This window comes from Eurypyga helias, unplaced genomic scaffold (genome assembly GCF_000690775.1).
Source record: "Eurypyga helias isolate BGI_N326 unplaced genomic scaffold, ASM69077v1 Scaffold1928, whole genome shotgun sequence".
Taxonomy (NCBI): domain Eukaryota; kingdom Metazoa; phylum Chordata; class Aves; order Eurypygiformes; family Eurypygidae; genus Eurypyga; species Eurypyga helias.
This window is the reverse complement of record NW_010264733.1, coordinates 1-12,096: the sequence shown is the minus strand read 5'-3', so window position 1 is coordinate 12,096 and position 12,096 is coordinate 1. Positions and strand designations below refer to the sequence as shown.

General features: G+C 51.3%; 1 protein-coding gene across 1 annotated transcript; it reads left to right on the top strand.

Annotated features, from left to right (window-relative positions):
- Positions 1–427: 427 nt before the first annotated feature.
- Positions 428–11,693, top strand: MYBL2 (v-myb avian myeloblastosis viral oncogene homolog-like 2; the record flags this gene model as incomplete). The annotated part of the gene is made up of 12 exons (XM_010156457.1): positions 428–521; positions 1,670–1,741; positions 2,117–2,209; positions 3,836–4,056; positions 4,205–4,361; positions 5,104–5,373; positions 6,439–6,825; positions 8,185–8,324; positions 9,825–9,924; positions 10,553–10,666; positions 11,199–11,315; positions 11,547–11,693. Coding segments are annotated over 12 exons (1,912 nt in total), but the record flags the coding sequence as incomplete, so codon positions are not given.
- Between the last annotated feature and the right edge of the window lie 403 nt (positions 11,694–12,096).

Sequence of the window (12,096 nt, the reverse complement as noted above, 5' to 3'; positions counted from 1 at the left end):
GCGGGGTCCCTCGGGCTGCCCTCCCAGCACTCGCTGCCTGGACTCTGGCTGCTACTTGCGTCCCTGGTCTTTACTCCAGCAATCCGGGAGATTGTGAGCTGTGAGGAGGGGAAATGGTGCCGGTCTCTGGATGTAAAGTCCTTGCAGGGGAACAGAAGGGAGCAGGAACGAGAAAGTCTCCTTCCCCTGCTCGGTAGCACAAAAATTGCTAGCACGTACTGGGACCCCAAAGCTGAGGGACTCCTTTAACCTCGGGGTGTCTCTCTGGATGTCTGTGAGGTGCTGGGGCTCAGTGCTGGAAGAGAGTCCATTGAGCTCTGCTCTGCACGGTGCTGGTTGCTCTCTGGAGCTCTGCCATGTGCTGGAGGTTGCTCCTTCTGCTACATTGTCATCAGAGATGGAAATTGTAATCTTTGCTTGTTTCTAGCGAGGAGCAGGATGAGCTGCATTACCAGGATACTGACTCGGATGTGCCAGAGCAGCGGGATGGACGGTGCAAAATCAAGTGGACACAAGAAGAGGTGAGTGAGAGCACAGCACTTGCTGAGGGCAGGTGCTTTGGGGTGGGCCTCTGGCTTGGCACTTGGGGCTTTGGTGCTTCCACCTCAAGTCCTCACTTGCTGGCCAAGACACCACTTCCTGCTGTCTTGCTGCTGGGGAAGACCATGTGTCTGCTCTGCTCATGTGAGCTGAGGATTTAATGAGGCTAAGAGGTTCAGGGGAGTTTGAAGTGCAGCCTGAAGAGCAAGAGCTCCAACCACTTTAGCTTAAGTATGTGAACCCTGAGTGAGGCATATTCTGCCTACAGCATTTTGGTGAGCAAAGAGGGGTTCCAGAGGTTGGCTGAGGCCTCCAAGAAGTTGAATTGCACAGTGAAAATGTGCTTCCTTTTCCGTAGCAAAAGCAGGGAGCATTGAGACTGTTGGGATCATGGCTTAGTCATTCTGGCTGAGAGCCTGAAATTACTTGGAATATTCTTCTCCCTCGTCCTGGTTCTTCTATCATCTTTGTTCTGTGTGAGAGCTACAAGATGCCCTGTCTCCCCTGGGGTCTTTGTGCAGGCATCAGAGTCTCGGGCTCCCGTTGGGCAGGGAGTATTTCTTGCCTGTTTGCCCAGCCAGAACACGCAGGCAAGAACACCTATGACAGGCTTTGCGAGCTGTAACAGTTGGCACACCTGGGCTATAGCAAGGCTCCTGAAAGAAATGCTGTAGAACCCAGTAGGACTGAAAGACAGTAGACCACCAGGCTAGTGCTGATACACATAAACCAGTCAGCTTTCTTGGCCAGGCCAGAGCAGTGGCTGAGCTGGGATATGGACTTGTCTGGTCAGGGCTGTACAGGGGCTGGATAAGCAGATAGCCTTGGCCACAGGGTTTGGACCAGACTGTACGGCAACATAGCCGAGCTCTTGTTTTGCGCTCACTGTATGAGCTCGCCCTAGTACAGAGCCCAGGATCAAACAGTCTGTTACAGTTGGGCTCCATGTACTGGAGTGCTGCTAAAGGATGGTGTGAGCTACCTTTCACCCCTGAACACAGCATGCCAAAGAAACCTCCCTGACAGTTCAAAATACCTAGCTGGTTCTCTTCATGCCATCAGCCCAGGGGTGCCTGTGGGTGTGTGTTACCTCAATGCATGTGAAAGTGGATGTCTTTGTTCTTTGCAGGATGAGCAGCTGAAGATGTTAGTAAGACATTACGGGCAGAATGACTGGAAGTTCCTGGCCAGTCACTTTCCTGTAAGTAACCCCTTGCCCAGTTGGGAATCAGTGCTTTCATGTTGCTTCTTATGCTCAGTGTGCTGGTGTTCTGCGTCTGTGCAGCACCTTGCACAGCGGGGCTCGGTTCTGGGGCTGCGGCCCCAGGCTGTGAAGCAGTTCTTCAGAACGTGGAGACATCCTTGTATAGAGGGCTTTTAAGGGTGAGTCTGTTGGAGCTGGCTTGAGAAATTGAGGTTCCTGTCTCTGTGCCCAGTGCCATACTCATAGTATGTATTCTTCATGGGCTTCTGCAGGATTTCTGTGGGATGGCCTGCATGTGTGGGGACTGCTGTGGCTGTAGGGGCTTTTGGAGCCTCCAGTCTAATGTATAGCTGTTCTCATTCCTTTTCCTAGAACCGCAGCGATCAGCAGTGTCAGTACCGCTGGCTGAGAGTGTTGAACCCAGACTTGGTTAAAGGCCCTTGGACCAAAGAGGAGGACCAAAAGGTAAGTCAGGGCTGAGAGGATCTGAGTGTTGAACTGTGACTGTCTGCAGAGAGGATGGAGGTGTCAGACCCACGGGTACCCGGACTGTGGGTAATTCTTTCAGCAGCACTCTGAGCAGACTAATGCAGCTGTGGTCATGATGAGCAGGAGCAGGTCTCAGCCTCTTTAGCTAAACACCTTCTCCCTTTCACACAGTACTTCTACAGTGGGCTGCCAAGGGAGAGCAGAAAAGGGAATTAATTCATCTGCCTGCTGGCGTATGTCCACCCGACCTGGCCGTGTTGACCTAAGACAAAAATAAAACTGTGATTTCCTTTGCTGCAGTAGGCAGAGTGAAGTGGATGTCTGAGGTCAGCTAGGTGAATCATGATTTCTGCAAGGCTGTTTCTTTTGTTAATTCTAGACTGAGCTGAGAGGGACCAGTTCAGGTAGACTCATTTCAACGTACTTAACCTTGGTAAAAGATTTATCTGCTGTAAGATTTCCTAGTTTGACAGATTCTTGCTCGTGCTTATGCTCCCCTGTTTCCCTTTTGGTCCTGTTACAAGCTGTTACAGTCTCTTTTCCCTCCTATCTGTGTTATGTGAAGCGCAACCTAAGGAAGTTTATTGTTCCACCTTCCTATGGCAGAGCAATAGCTGCCTGTTTTCCCCTTCCCTTTGCATGTGCTGAATCTGCGAGCCTACCCAGTCATGATGCGTAGTGCCATCCTGGCCAGGTTGGGCTCCAGATTTCTCCTCCTGACTCTGCACTCTGCTTTGCCTTGCAAGCACTCGAGTTCCTTGGCCTGTGCCTCAGTTTGGCGTCATTGGTCTATTAGTACTTGATTGTCAGGAGCCTGTGGTAGGGACATTTGTTAGGAGCCAAGAGCACTGTGTGCATCACCTGGCTACTCATGACTTTCACCTGAGTGCAGCTGGTCAGGGTAGAAATGCTCTTTGAGAACCCTTCAGCCTCCTCCCCAAGATTTTGGCAGGCTGATCATTGCAAGCAGTAGATTGTCTTGTCCTGACTCTGCCACAAACATATCACAGGGGCTCAGAACAGATCCTCTGCCCAGCAGTGTTTGCACTGGGTCTCAGGCAGAAGCAACAAATCCCTGGGTGAAGGGGAAGTAGCGAAAGGGATGACTCTTAAGTGAATATTGTTTATTTTTGCTTTGGAGTTTTCACTGTGTGTCCTGGCACTAGCAGGGCGTGGAGCTGCAGGCCCTGGCATGTCCTAGGTGCCCTCTGTCCCAGCGGGCAGGCCAGTGCAGAGCTAATGGGGACTGTTGTCATGTCCTTGGTAGGAGGGAGGGCAGAGGAGCCTTGGAGCACATGGGACTTGGCTCTTGCTCAGGCATGGGCATGTGTTTCTAAATCTGGCCCCCTGTGGCTCTGGTGGAGCCAAAAAAAATGGTGGAGAAAATCTGGCTCTGATTTTCTTTTCAGAAATCTGGCTGGGTTGCTGCTCTCACAAATGTTGGTACACCTGATTGTTGGTGCCAGCTTTCTCTCTGAAGGGTCCTTTCTCTGGTTGCCCTTACCTGGCCCCAAGAAGGAGAAGAGCAAAGCCTGAAGATTACTGTATTGACCTTCCCCTCCTTTATTCCCTTTCCTTATTTCCCTCCTGCTTTTTTCAAAGGTAATAGAACTGGTTAAAAAATATGGCACCAAACAATGGACCCTGATAGCCAAGCACCTGAAAGGGCGGTTAGGGAAGCAGTGCCGGGAACGCTGGCATAACCACCTGAACCCCGAGGTGAAGAAGTCCTCGTGGACAGAGGAGGAGGATCGCATCATTTTTGAGGCTCACAAGGTCCTGGGGAATCGCTGGGCAGAGATTGCCAAGCTGCTGCCTGGGAGGTAGGACCTCTTTGCTCACTGTTGCCTTCACAGCTGGGTGGCCTGTGGAGAACCAAGTGCTGGGCTTGCAGGATGGGGCTGGAGAGCCTGTAGGAGCTGTTAGCTGTGCTGTAAAGCTGACTTCTGTTTCCTTCTGCTTTCTCTGCAGGACCGACAATGCTGTGAAGAATCACTGGAACTCCACTATTAAGCGGAAGGTGGACACAGGAGGCTTCCCCAATGAAACTAAGGAGTCCGGGTCACTGTACTTGCTTGTGGAGGTGGATGACAAGGAGAGCCAAAGTCAAACGGGAGCTGGGAGCCAGGTACTGCACCAGCACATTTGCAGCAGGCAGTCGGGTCAGTCCCCTGTGCTGCTAACGTGTGTCAGAGCTGTTCATCCACCCTTCTGCTGCCTCTCACTCTGCGTTTGCCACAGCCTGGTGTCTGCATGGAGTCTGTGCCTTCCCCAACCTTCTCCAAAACACTGGCTCTTGGGAGATATCTCCCTCCAGGAGATGGAAGTGTAATGTGTGCCTGAGTATGTTATCCAGGTGGAGGACAGCAGGCTGCTAGTGCTGTTAGCTTGCCAATCCCAGCATCAAGTCGGTCTGAGACCAAAGATTTTTTTTTTGGGGGGTCTGTTGTGCTGTTGCAAGAGGTGGCTCCAGACAGTGTGAGGGGCATGGTGAAGAGGTACTGTGTTCCTGTCCTCTAAAAAAGGAAGCAGGGGAAATACACCCAATTATTTTTTCATGAAGAAATCACATAGTCTTCGAAGAAAAAGTAGGATAGGCAGGATTAGTGCTACCTGCTCAGGCTTTGTTCAACCTTCTCCTGAGACAAGTGAAATCTTCAACTAAACAGTCCTGTGTTTGTATTGTTGCGTGGACTCCTGAGAAGGTGTGTGGGATGCAGCAGTGAGGGAGAACAGGGATGTGAAATAAGCTGAATGGCAGGCAGGAGAGCAGAGCTGAATGTGTCCAGGAATCCTTGCTCTTTATCCCCAGGTCTTCATGTTGTTCTCTTGGTTTCTACTAACAGCTGGACTTTCTTGTTTTTGCAAAGAACGTCCTGCCAAACTGGCCAGTTGATATCTCTGAAATAAAGGAAGAGGATGTCAGCGATGAGGAAGTGACGGGTGTGCAGGAGTTGCCCTCGGAGCTGCCAGCTGCTGCGCTGGCAGAGCATAACGCTGAGGGGACCCCAGATGATGCGGTGCCTGAGGATGCTTCTTCATTCGTCGCATCACCATACAAATGGGTTGTTGAAGCTGCCAACTATTTGTACCCAACATCTGTGCCAGCCTTGAATGAAGCTCTGGACATGATTGAATCTGTAAGTAACAGACCCTTGCTCCTCCAGCTGATGTAGGGAGACTGATCCTCCCCTTGAGTGAACTTACTGGGTCCCCTTGCTCATCACCATGGATGGTTGGGTCTGTCATTGGCATATAGCTCCCCACAGTCTCTTCCAGGTCTGGATTAGACCTTTCCAGCTCTGCCAATATTGCTCTGGGCTTGCAAATTCCCCTAGGTGGGTGTTGTGCATGGGTTCTGCTGGTGTGGGAGGCTGTAGGTGCTGATCTCAAGCCCTCCTTTATCAGCCAGAGTGTCCCCAGCTCTCCCTTTCACAGCATACAGCGGGCCAGGCCTGCTTGTAGTATATAGGACAGACCCATTCACATGGAATGATGCCACTGCTCTCAGTGAAGGTAGCTTCACTAAAACTAGTAATTTTGGTCCAGTCAAGCAGTCCTGGGGGTGATGGAGTCAGGCCAGGGTGGGAGGTTGACTAGAATCAACAGAGAACTTTGCTGGCATCAGAGGGAAATGTCACTGCAGCCCCCACCCTACCTGAGGAGTTTATGAGCTGATTATCTGTGAAGGATCCACTTTGCATGTGCATAGGAGGATGAGATTCTGTGCCCTTAGGGGCCCACTTGTGTGGCACTTTGGGTGTTGATGGGGTTGAGCTGTGGAGCAGCTGGTCTCTGAGCTGCTCTGGTTGTTTTTAATCTGCTCCCAGCAGTGCCCAGTGCCCAGCTGCGTTGCTGTGCTCAGGGCTGTGGTTTGGTGGTGGGGGACAGTCACTTCATTCAGCCCCTGTCCCCAGCTGCTTTTTTTGTCCCCTCCTGTGGGGGTGTGCAGCTGTTTGTGCAGCTGTGCTGTGAACTCAACTGGGAAACTAACCTTGCGTAAACAGAAAAATCTGCCCTGTGTACAAACAACAGCTTTCAGCTGGGTCCATTCCTTGGTCTGGTTCTCAGCTGTGCTGGTGGCAGAGTAGCCAGGCTTCTTGCAGAAGCTGGTGCAATCTCATGCTCCCAGTTAATCTCTGTGTCTGCACCAGTTGGCTGCTGGGCTTTCCTGGGCTGCCTCTGATGGTTTCCCTTGCATGCAGGACCCAGACGGGTGGTGTGACCTGACCCAGTTTGACCTGCCGGAGGAACCCTCTGCCGGCAGCAGCAGTAGCAGCAACAGCCCGGTGAGACAAACCCCCAGCAAGCCAGCACCGTCCCTGCCCAACGTGACCGAGTACCGCCTGGATGGCCACACCATCTCTGACCTCAGCAGGAGCAGCAAGGGGGAGCTCATCCCCATCTCTCCGCATGCAGAGGTGAGCTTTGGCACGCCGCCCTCTGTGTTGAAGAGGCAGAAGAAGAGGAAGATCTCCCTCTCCCCTGTCACAGAGAATGCCACCAGCACAAGCCTTTCCTTCCTTGACTCCTGCAACAGCATGACACCCAAGAGCACCCCCGTCAAGACACTGCCCTTCTCTCCATCTCAGGTAGGGAGCAACGGCAGGGCTTAGTCGTGAGCCGTGTATTCCCATCAGCTCTGCCAGCTTTGTGTTTCTCCTCCCTTGAACGGTTAGACATAATGATCTTAAAGGTCTTTTCTAACCTAAAAGATTCTGTGATTCTATGAATGAGGCAGTGCCAGGGTGCAGTGTGTCTCTGCTAAAACAAGGTTCAGAGCTGGGTTCTGGCACCCTTTGTCTTCAGGGCTGCTCTTCCTGTGGCATGTGCTAGCTCTCAGGAAGGAGCACCATTGCACATCTAATGCCTGCTTGCTCCAGGATCCCTGGAGAGCATGGGTGCTTCTGTCCCCAGGGCATTGCTGCCCCAGCTGTGAGTAGCAGAGTGGCAACAGTGAAAAGTCTTTCCCTCTTCATTTCCAGTTAAGGCCAGCAGGCTTGGCAGCACATACAATTGTCTGAGTTGCTGTGCTTAAGAAAATGCTCCTGAGCTTGTCTTTGCTGCAAAAGGGACTTGGGATTTTTCAGCCTCTGTCATGACTCCTGAGGCATCCGCACATGTATGTATGTTGGAGTACTGTGGTGGTCAAACCCACAAGTGTCTCGTATATCAATGTGGTAGAGTTCTGTCTGTAAAACAGAATGAAGGCTGCTGTATTTCTGTGCTCTCCAGCACAGTTCTGCCTGGGAAAACAGAACTGGGAAATCAGTGGGACATGGAATGTGCAACTTTGCAGAGTGTAAAAGGCTGGATGGCCTGGAGTGAATCTGAGAAGGCAAACAGCATGACCTGCCTCGTAGGTTGAGCTTCAGCCATAAGGGAATGTAACACACAGCTCTTCTCCCCCAGCAGGTTCTTGGGTACAAACCTTGTTGCTTATGGGAGTGAAGCGGACACTTCTTAGCTGTTGTGAAGTAAAATCTTAGCAGAGATGAGACAGTGTGTCTTTTTCTAAGGGTTTAGGCTGAAGACAGCTCAGTGCAAAATCTGCTAACTTGTGAACTGTTGTGTTACATGGACTTCTCTCAGTTTGCCAACCTGAGGTCAGAATAGGCCTTTGGGCTGGCATCACGGCTCCTTCACCAGTTTGCTTGGTCTTATGTGAGCCAGTGCAAGGAGAGATTTCTCTCCCATCCTGCAGCTGCTTGTAATCATACCAGCTAATCCCTGATGGGACCTGAATAACCTTTATAGTTGTTAGGCACCTTCTGGCCACATTCATGTGTGTGTCCATGTACGGGACTCTGTGTGTCCTGGGTTATGCTGGGACAGATCATTGTATGGCAGGGTTGTCCCTACTTCCCCTACATCTACGAAAAAGTAATGACTTATACTATGCTCAGATGCTTGGGACTGAGTGTCTTCTCTTTCTTTCCTGCGTTGTGCAGTTCTTAAACTTTTGGACCAAACAGGATACACTAGAACTGGAGAACCCGTCTCTGACCTCCACGCCTGTGTGCAGTCAGAAGGTGATTGTCACCACCCCTCTGCACAGGGACAAGACGCCTCTGCTCCAGAAGAACTCAGCGTAAGTCCGTTCCTCCTCCTCCCCATCCCCATCTGAGCAGTGTCCTTTTCCACATAGGAGTCTGGTCTGATTTAAGCACACCTCCCTCAGTACTTGTCCTGGGACTACTGAGAGAGGGGCAAGACAGGCTGGGATTTCCTTAAGTCAGTGTTTCCCCTCAAAGATAGCTCCTCTGAGCTGCGGGGAACAAGTGTCCAGGCTGCCTGGGGCCGCAGCCAAGTGACCGTCCGTGTGCTCAGCTGCTGGGTGGGCTGTTGCCTTCTGTGTGTGTCTTTGTCTGGGAAACATTGCAGTGCTATGAGCATTGTGCCAGCAGGGAAGTGATCTGGTTTCTTGAACAGAGCTGTTCAAATCCATCCTGTTAACTCTGCACCCTCTGCTTTAGAATCACAAAATCTTTTAGTTTGGAAAAGACCTTTAAGGTCATCAAGTCCAATCGTTAGCCTAACACGGCCAAGTCCACCACTGAACCATGTCCCTAAGTGCCTCATCAACATATACAAGAATTAAATTAATAATAATTAAATACCTCCAGGGGTGGTGACTCCTCCACCTCCCTGGGTGGCCTGTTCCAATGCTTGACAACCCTTTCAGTGAAGAAATTTTCCTTAATACCTATTCTAAACATCCCCTGGTGCAAATTGAGGCCATTTCCACTTGTCCTTGGGTGGAGAGACGAGCTCCTACCTCTTTGCACTCTCCTTTCAGGGAGTTGTAGGGAGTGGTAAGGTCTCCCCTGAGCCTCCTCTTCTCCAGGCTGAACACTCCTAGCTCCCTCAGCTGCTCCTCACAGGAATTGTGCTCCAGACCCTTCCCCAGCTCTGTTCCCTTTCTGAACACACTCCAGCACCTCAGTGTATTTCTTGTAGTGAGGGGCTCCAAACTGAACCCAGGCTTTGCCTGACCTAGAGGCAGGGTGATGATTACCCAAGGCATTGTATCAGGCAGGTGGGATAGGGTGGTCTGCAGGGAACGTTTTGCTGGTGGACTGAAGCAGCACAGTGTTTGTTGGTGCGGCTGTGCTAGCAAAATCATTCTGTTGTCGGCATGGTCCAAGCAGCTCCCCTGTCCAGGCGGTGTGAGTTGCCTTGGCTACTGTAGGCACATTTGTACCCAGGACTTCTGCTGGTCCAGCCTTGGCTGTCACAAGCCCAGGCTGGGCCTGAGCAGATCTGCCAGCAGAAACCTTGCAGAGTAGGGCTGGCCTGCAGACCTGTGTGTTACCTCTGCCAGAATGCTGTACTGCTTCCTGACAAGGGTGCTTGGTTGATGGCAGGGTGGAGCTGTATAGCTGGCATATCTGAAGGATGTCTTCCCTGCTAAAGGGTTCATCTGTGCCTGTTGCCCCCAGCAACAGTCCAGCCAGGCAGGTGGCTTCTGCTGCTGCCATGTGAGGCTCTGCAGGTGGCTCAGAGCATGAGAGGGCTTGGAAGGACAGGGCATACTCTGAGTGGGTTACGGCATGCCTCATCCTTCGTCTTTCTGACTCTCTGCTGCCAGGTTTGTCACACCAGATCAGAAGTATGTGGTGGACAACACACCTCACACCCCCACACCTTTCAAAAATGCCCTGGAGAAATATGGACCAATTAGACCTCTGGTAAGTGTTGGGCAGGTTTGCTGCTGAGTAGTGGCAGAAACAATGAATATGAATGGGCTGTGGTGTGGGCTGCAGTGAAGCTGTGAGCCAGCTGTTACCTGTGCCATAACAAAGTGCAGTTTGGTAGTGCCAGATAGAGATGGGAGGAATGAAAGTGATGTTGTCATGGTGAACATGCGATAGTAATTAACCACAGGACTCCTAGCTCCTCTGTAAACCAGCTAAAAATGCTCCAGTCTGCCCTTGAATCAGGCTGCAGTGTTTGGCTACTGCTGACCTTTAGGAAAAGCAAGGAAACTATCTACCTAGGCATCCCCGAGGAACTGGGTCTCTTAATGTGGGTGTGGTGGGGGTGGCAGTTTCCAGTATCCCAGGCCTTCTGTGCATACTGGTCTCTTGATGGCCTGTTTAAGGTTCAGCTGATAGGTCTGTCATGCCTTGGAGATCTTGTAAATCTGCCAGACCAGCAGAAATCTTGTATCTTTTTCAGCTGAGAAGTAAATAAGTTGCTTTTGTGTTTGTCCTCCCACTAGGCTCCTGTGACCCCATTATCCCTTGAGGGAAGTACTTGTGAGTCTGCACAGAATACAGATTTTGACTGTGTACTCTCTCTGCCTTTTCACACCAGCCCCAGACTCCTCACCTGGAAGAAGACTTGAAAGAGGTGCTCCGCAGTGAAGCTGGCATCGAACTTATCATAGAAGATGATGTGAAACCTGAGAAACAGAAGAGAAAACAAGGGGTGAGCTGATTTTGCATCTAGTACCTGCTGCTGAGCTGCCATGTGCCATTAAGGAGTGCTTTAGCTAGTTTTGTTCATCCTACTGCTGATGCCAAAAAGTTTTTGGCCCATGGCTGCTGTCTTTTAATCAGTGAGAGGTGCCTGAAGTTAAGGCCTGCTTAAAATGCTGCCGGCTGTGTCCTGGTTTATGCTGAACTCTGGGCATGCTGGGATATGCTGTGTTGTAACTTGTAGGAGGGACCCCTGGCACACATGGAACATCTGGGGCAAGTTGGGCTCCCAGCAGGCTGTGGACTGGTATGCAAAGTCTAGTGGCTCAGTTGCTTAGTGGCCACCTTCCCTCTTCTAAATTGGTGGCTCTGGGTGCCAGGAGGAGAGCAGTGGAAGCTGCTGTGCCCTGTGGTGGGGAGGGCTGCAGCACGCCTGCTTCCTGCAGTGATGCGGGCTTGGTGCGCACCCTGGGCCCTTAAAACGGCAGTTCACTGGATTGATTCATGCTGACTCTTGATTTTCTGTGTCCCCTCCTCCCCAGTTGCGTAGGAGTCCCATCAAGAAGGTTCGGAAGTCCCTGGCTCTGGATATTGTGGATGAAGATATGACGCAAAACATGCCTGCCATCCCCAAGACTGTCTGTTTCAAAAGAGCCCAGGTGAGGGGTACGGTGCTCAGAGCAGGGGTAGAGCTGGCTTCTGCCTCAAAGAAACCCTGTGGGAAGCAGCAGTGTGAGCTTTTCCACCTGCAGCTGCCTTGGAACAGTACATATGATGTGGATGAAGGGCTGGATTTGTTAGCTGGCCTTTTGGCCAGGCCAACTATCAATGCTGTTAGGGCAAATTACCTTGTTCCCTTATACTTTTTTTCTTTTTTTCCCCCTCTGCAGTCTGTGAATTTCCTGTCGAGGTCCCTGAACCTTTCTGCCTCGAGCAGGAAGAACGACAGTGGTTTGCTCAACAGAGCTTTTGTGCAAGTGCAGCCAGAGAAAATGTCCTGCAGGAAAATGCCGAGCCACTTCAGACCACCGGCACCGGTAAGCCCTGCAGATGCTGCACTCCTGGCCAGGAGGTTACTTGGTAGCACAGCCCTCATCCTTCCCCGGGAGGAGGAATGAAGGAACAAAGCTCTGCACACCACTCCATAGGCTTCCATGTCCTGTCAGGGCTGTCTCTGCAACCAGGTTTGGAGATGCTGAGCCAGCAGTGTCACGCTACAGCTCCCTCCTGTCTCTTTGCAAACCCACCTTTCTGCTGGGGCTCAAAGCTGCGTGGCTATCAGAGCTGTGGCGTATTTGTTTGGCTCCAGATTTCCTCATGGGAATACACATTCTGTCCCAATCCATCAGAGAATTTAGAAGATTGACCCAACAGTGAAGTAAATTTTCCTTTTGCCTTGAGTGGGCAGCCGTAGGCTCATCTTAGAATCATAGAATGGTT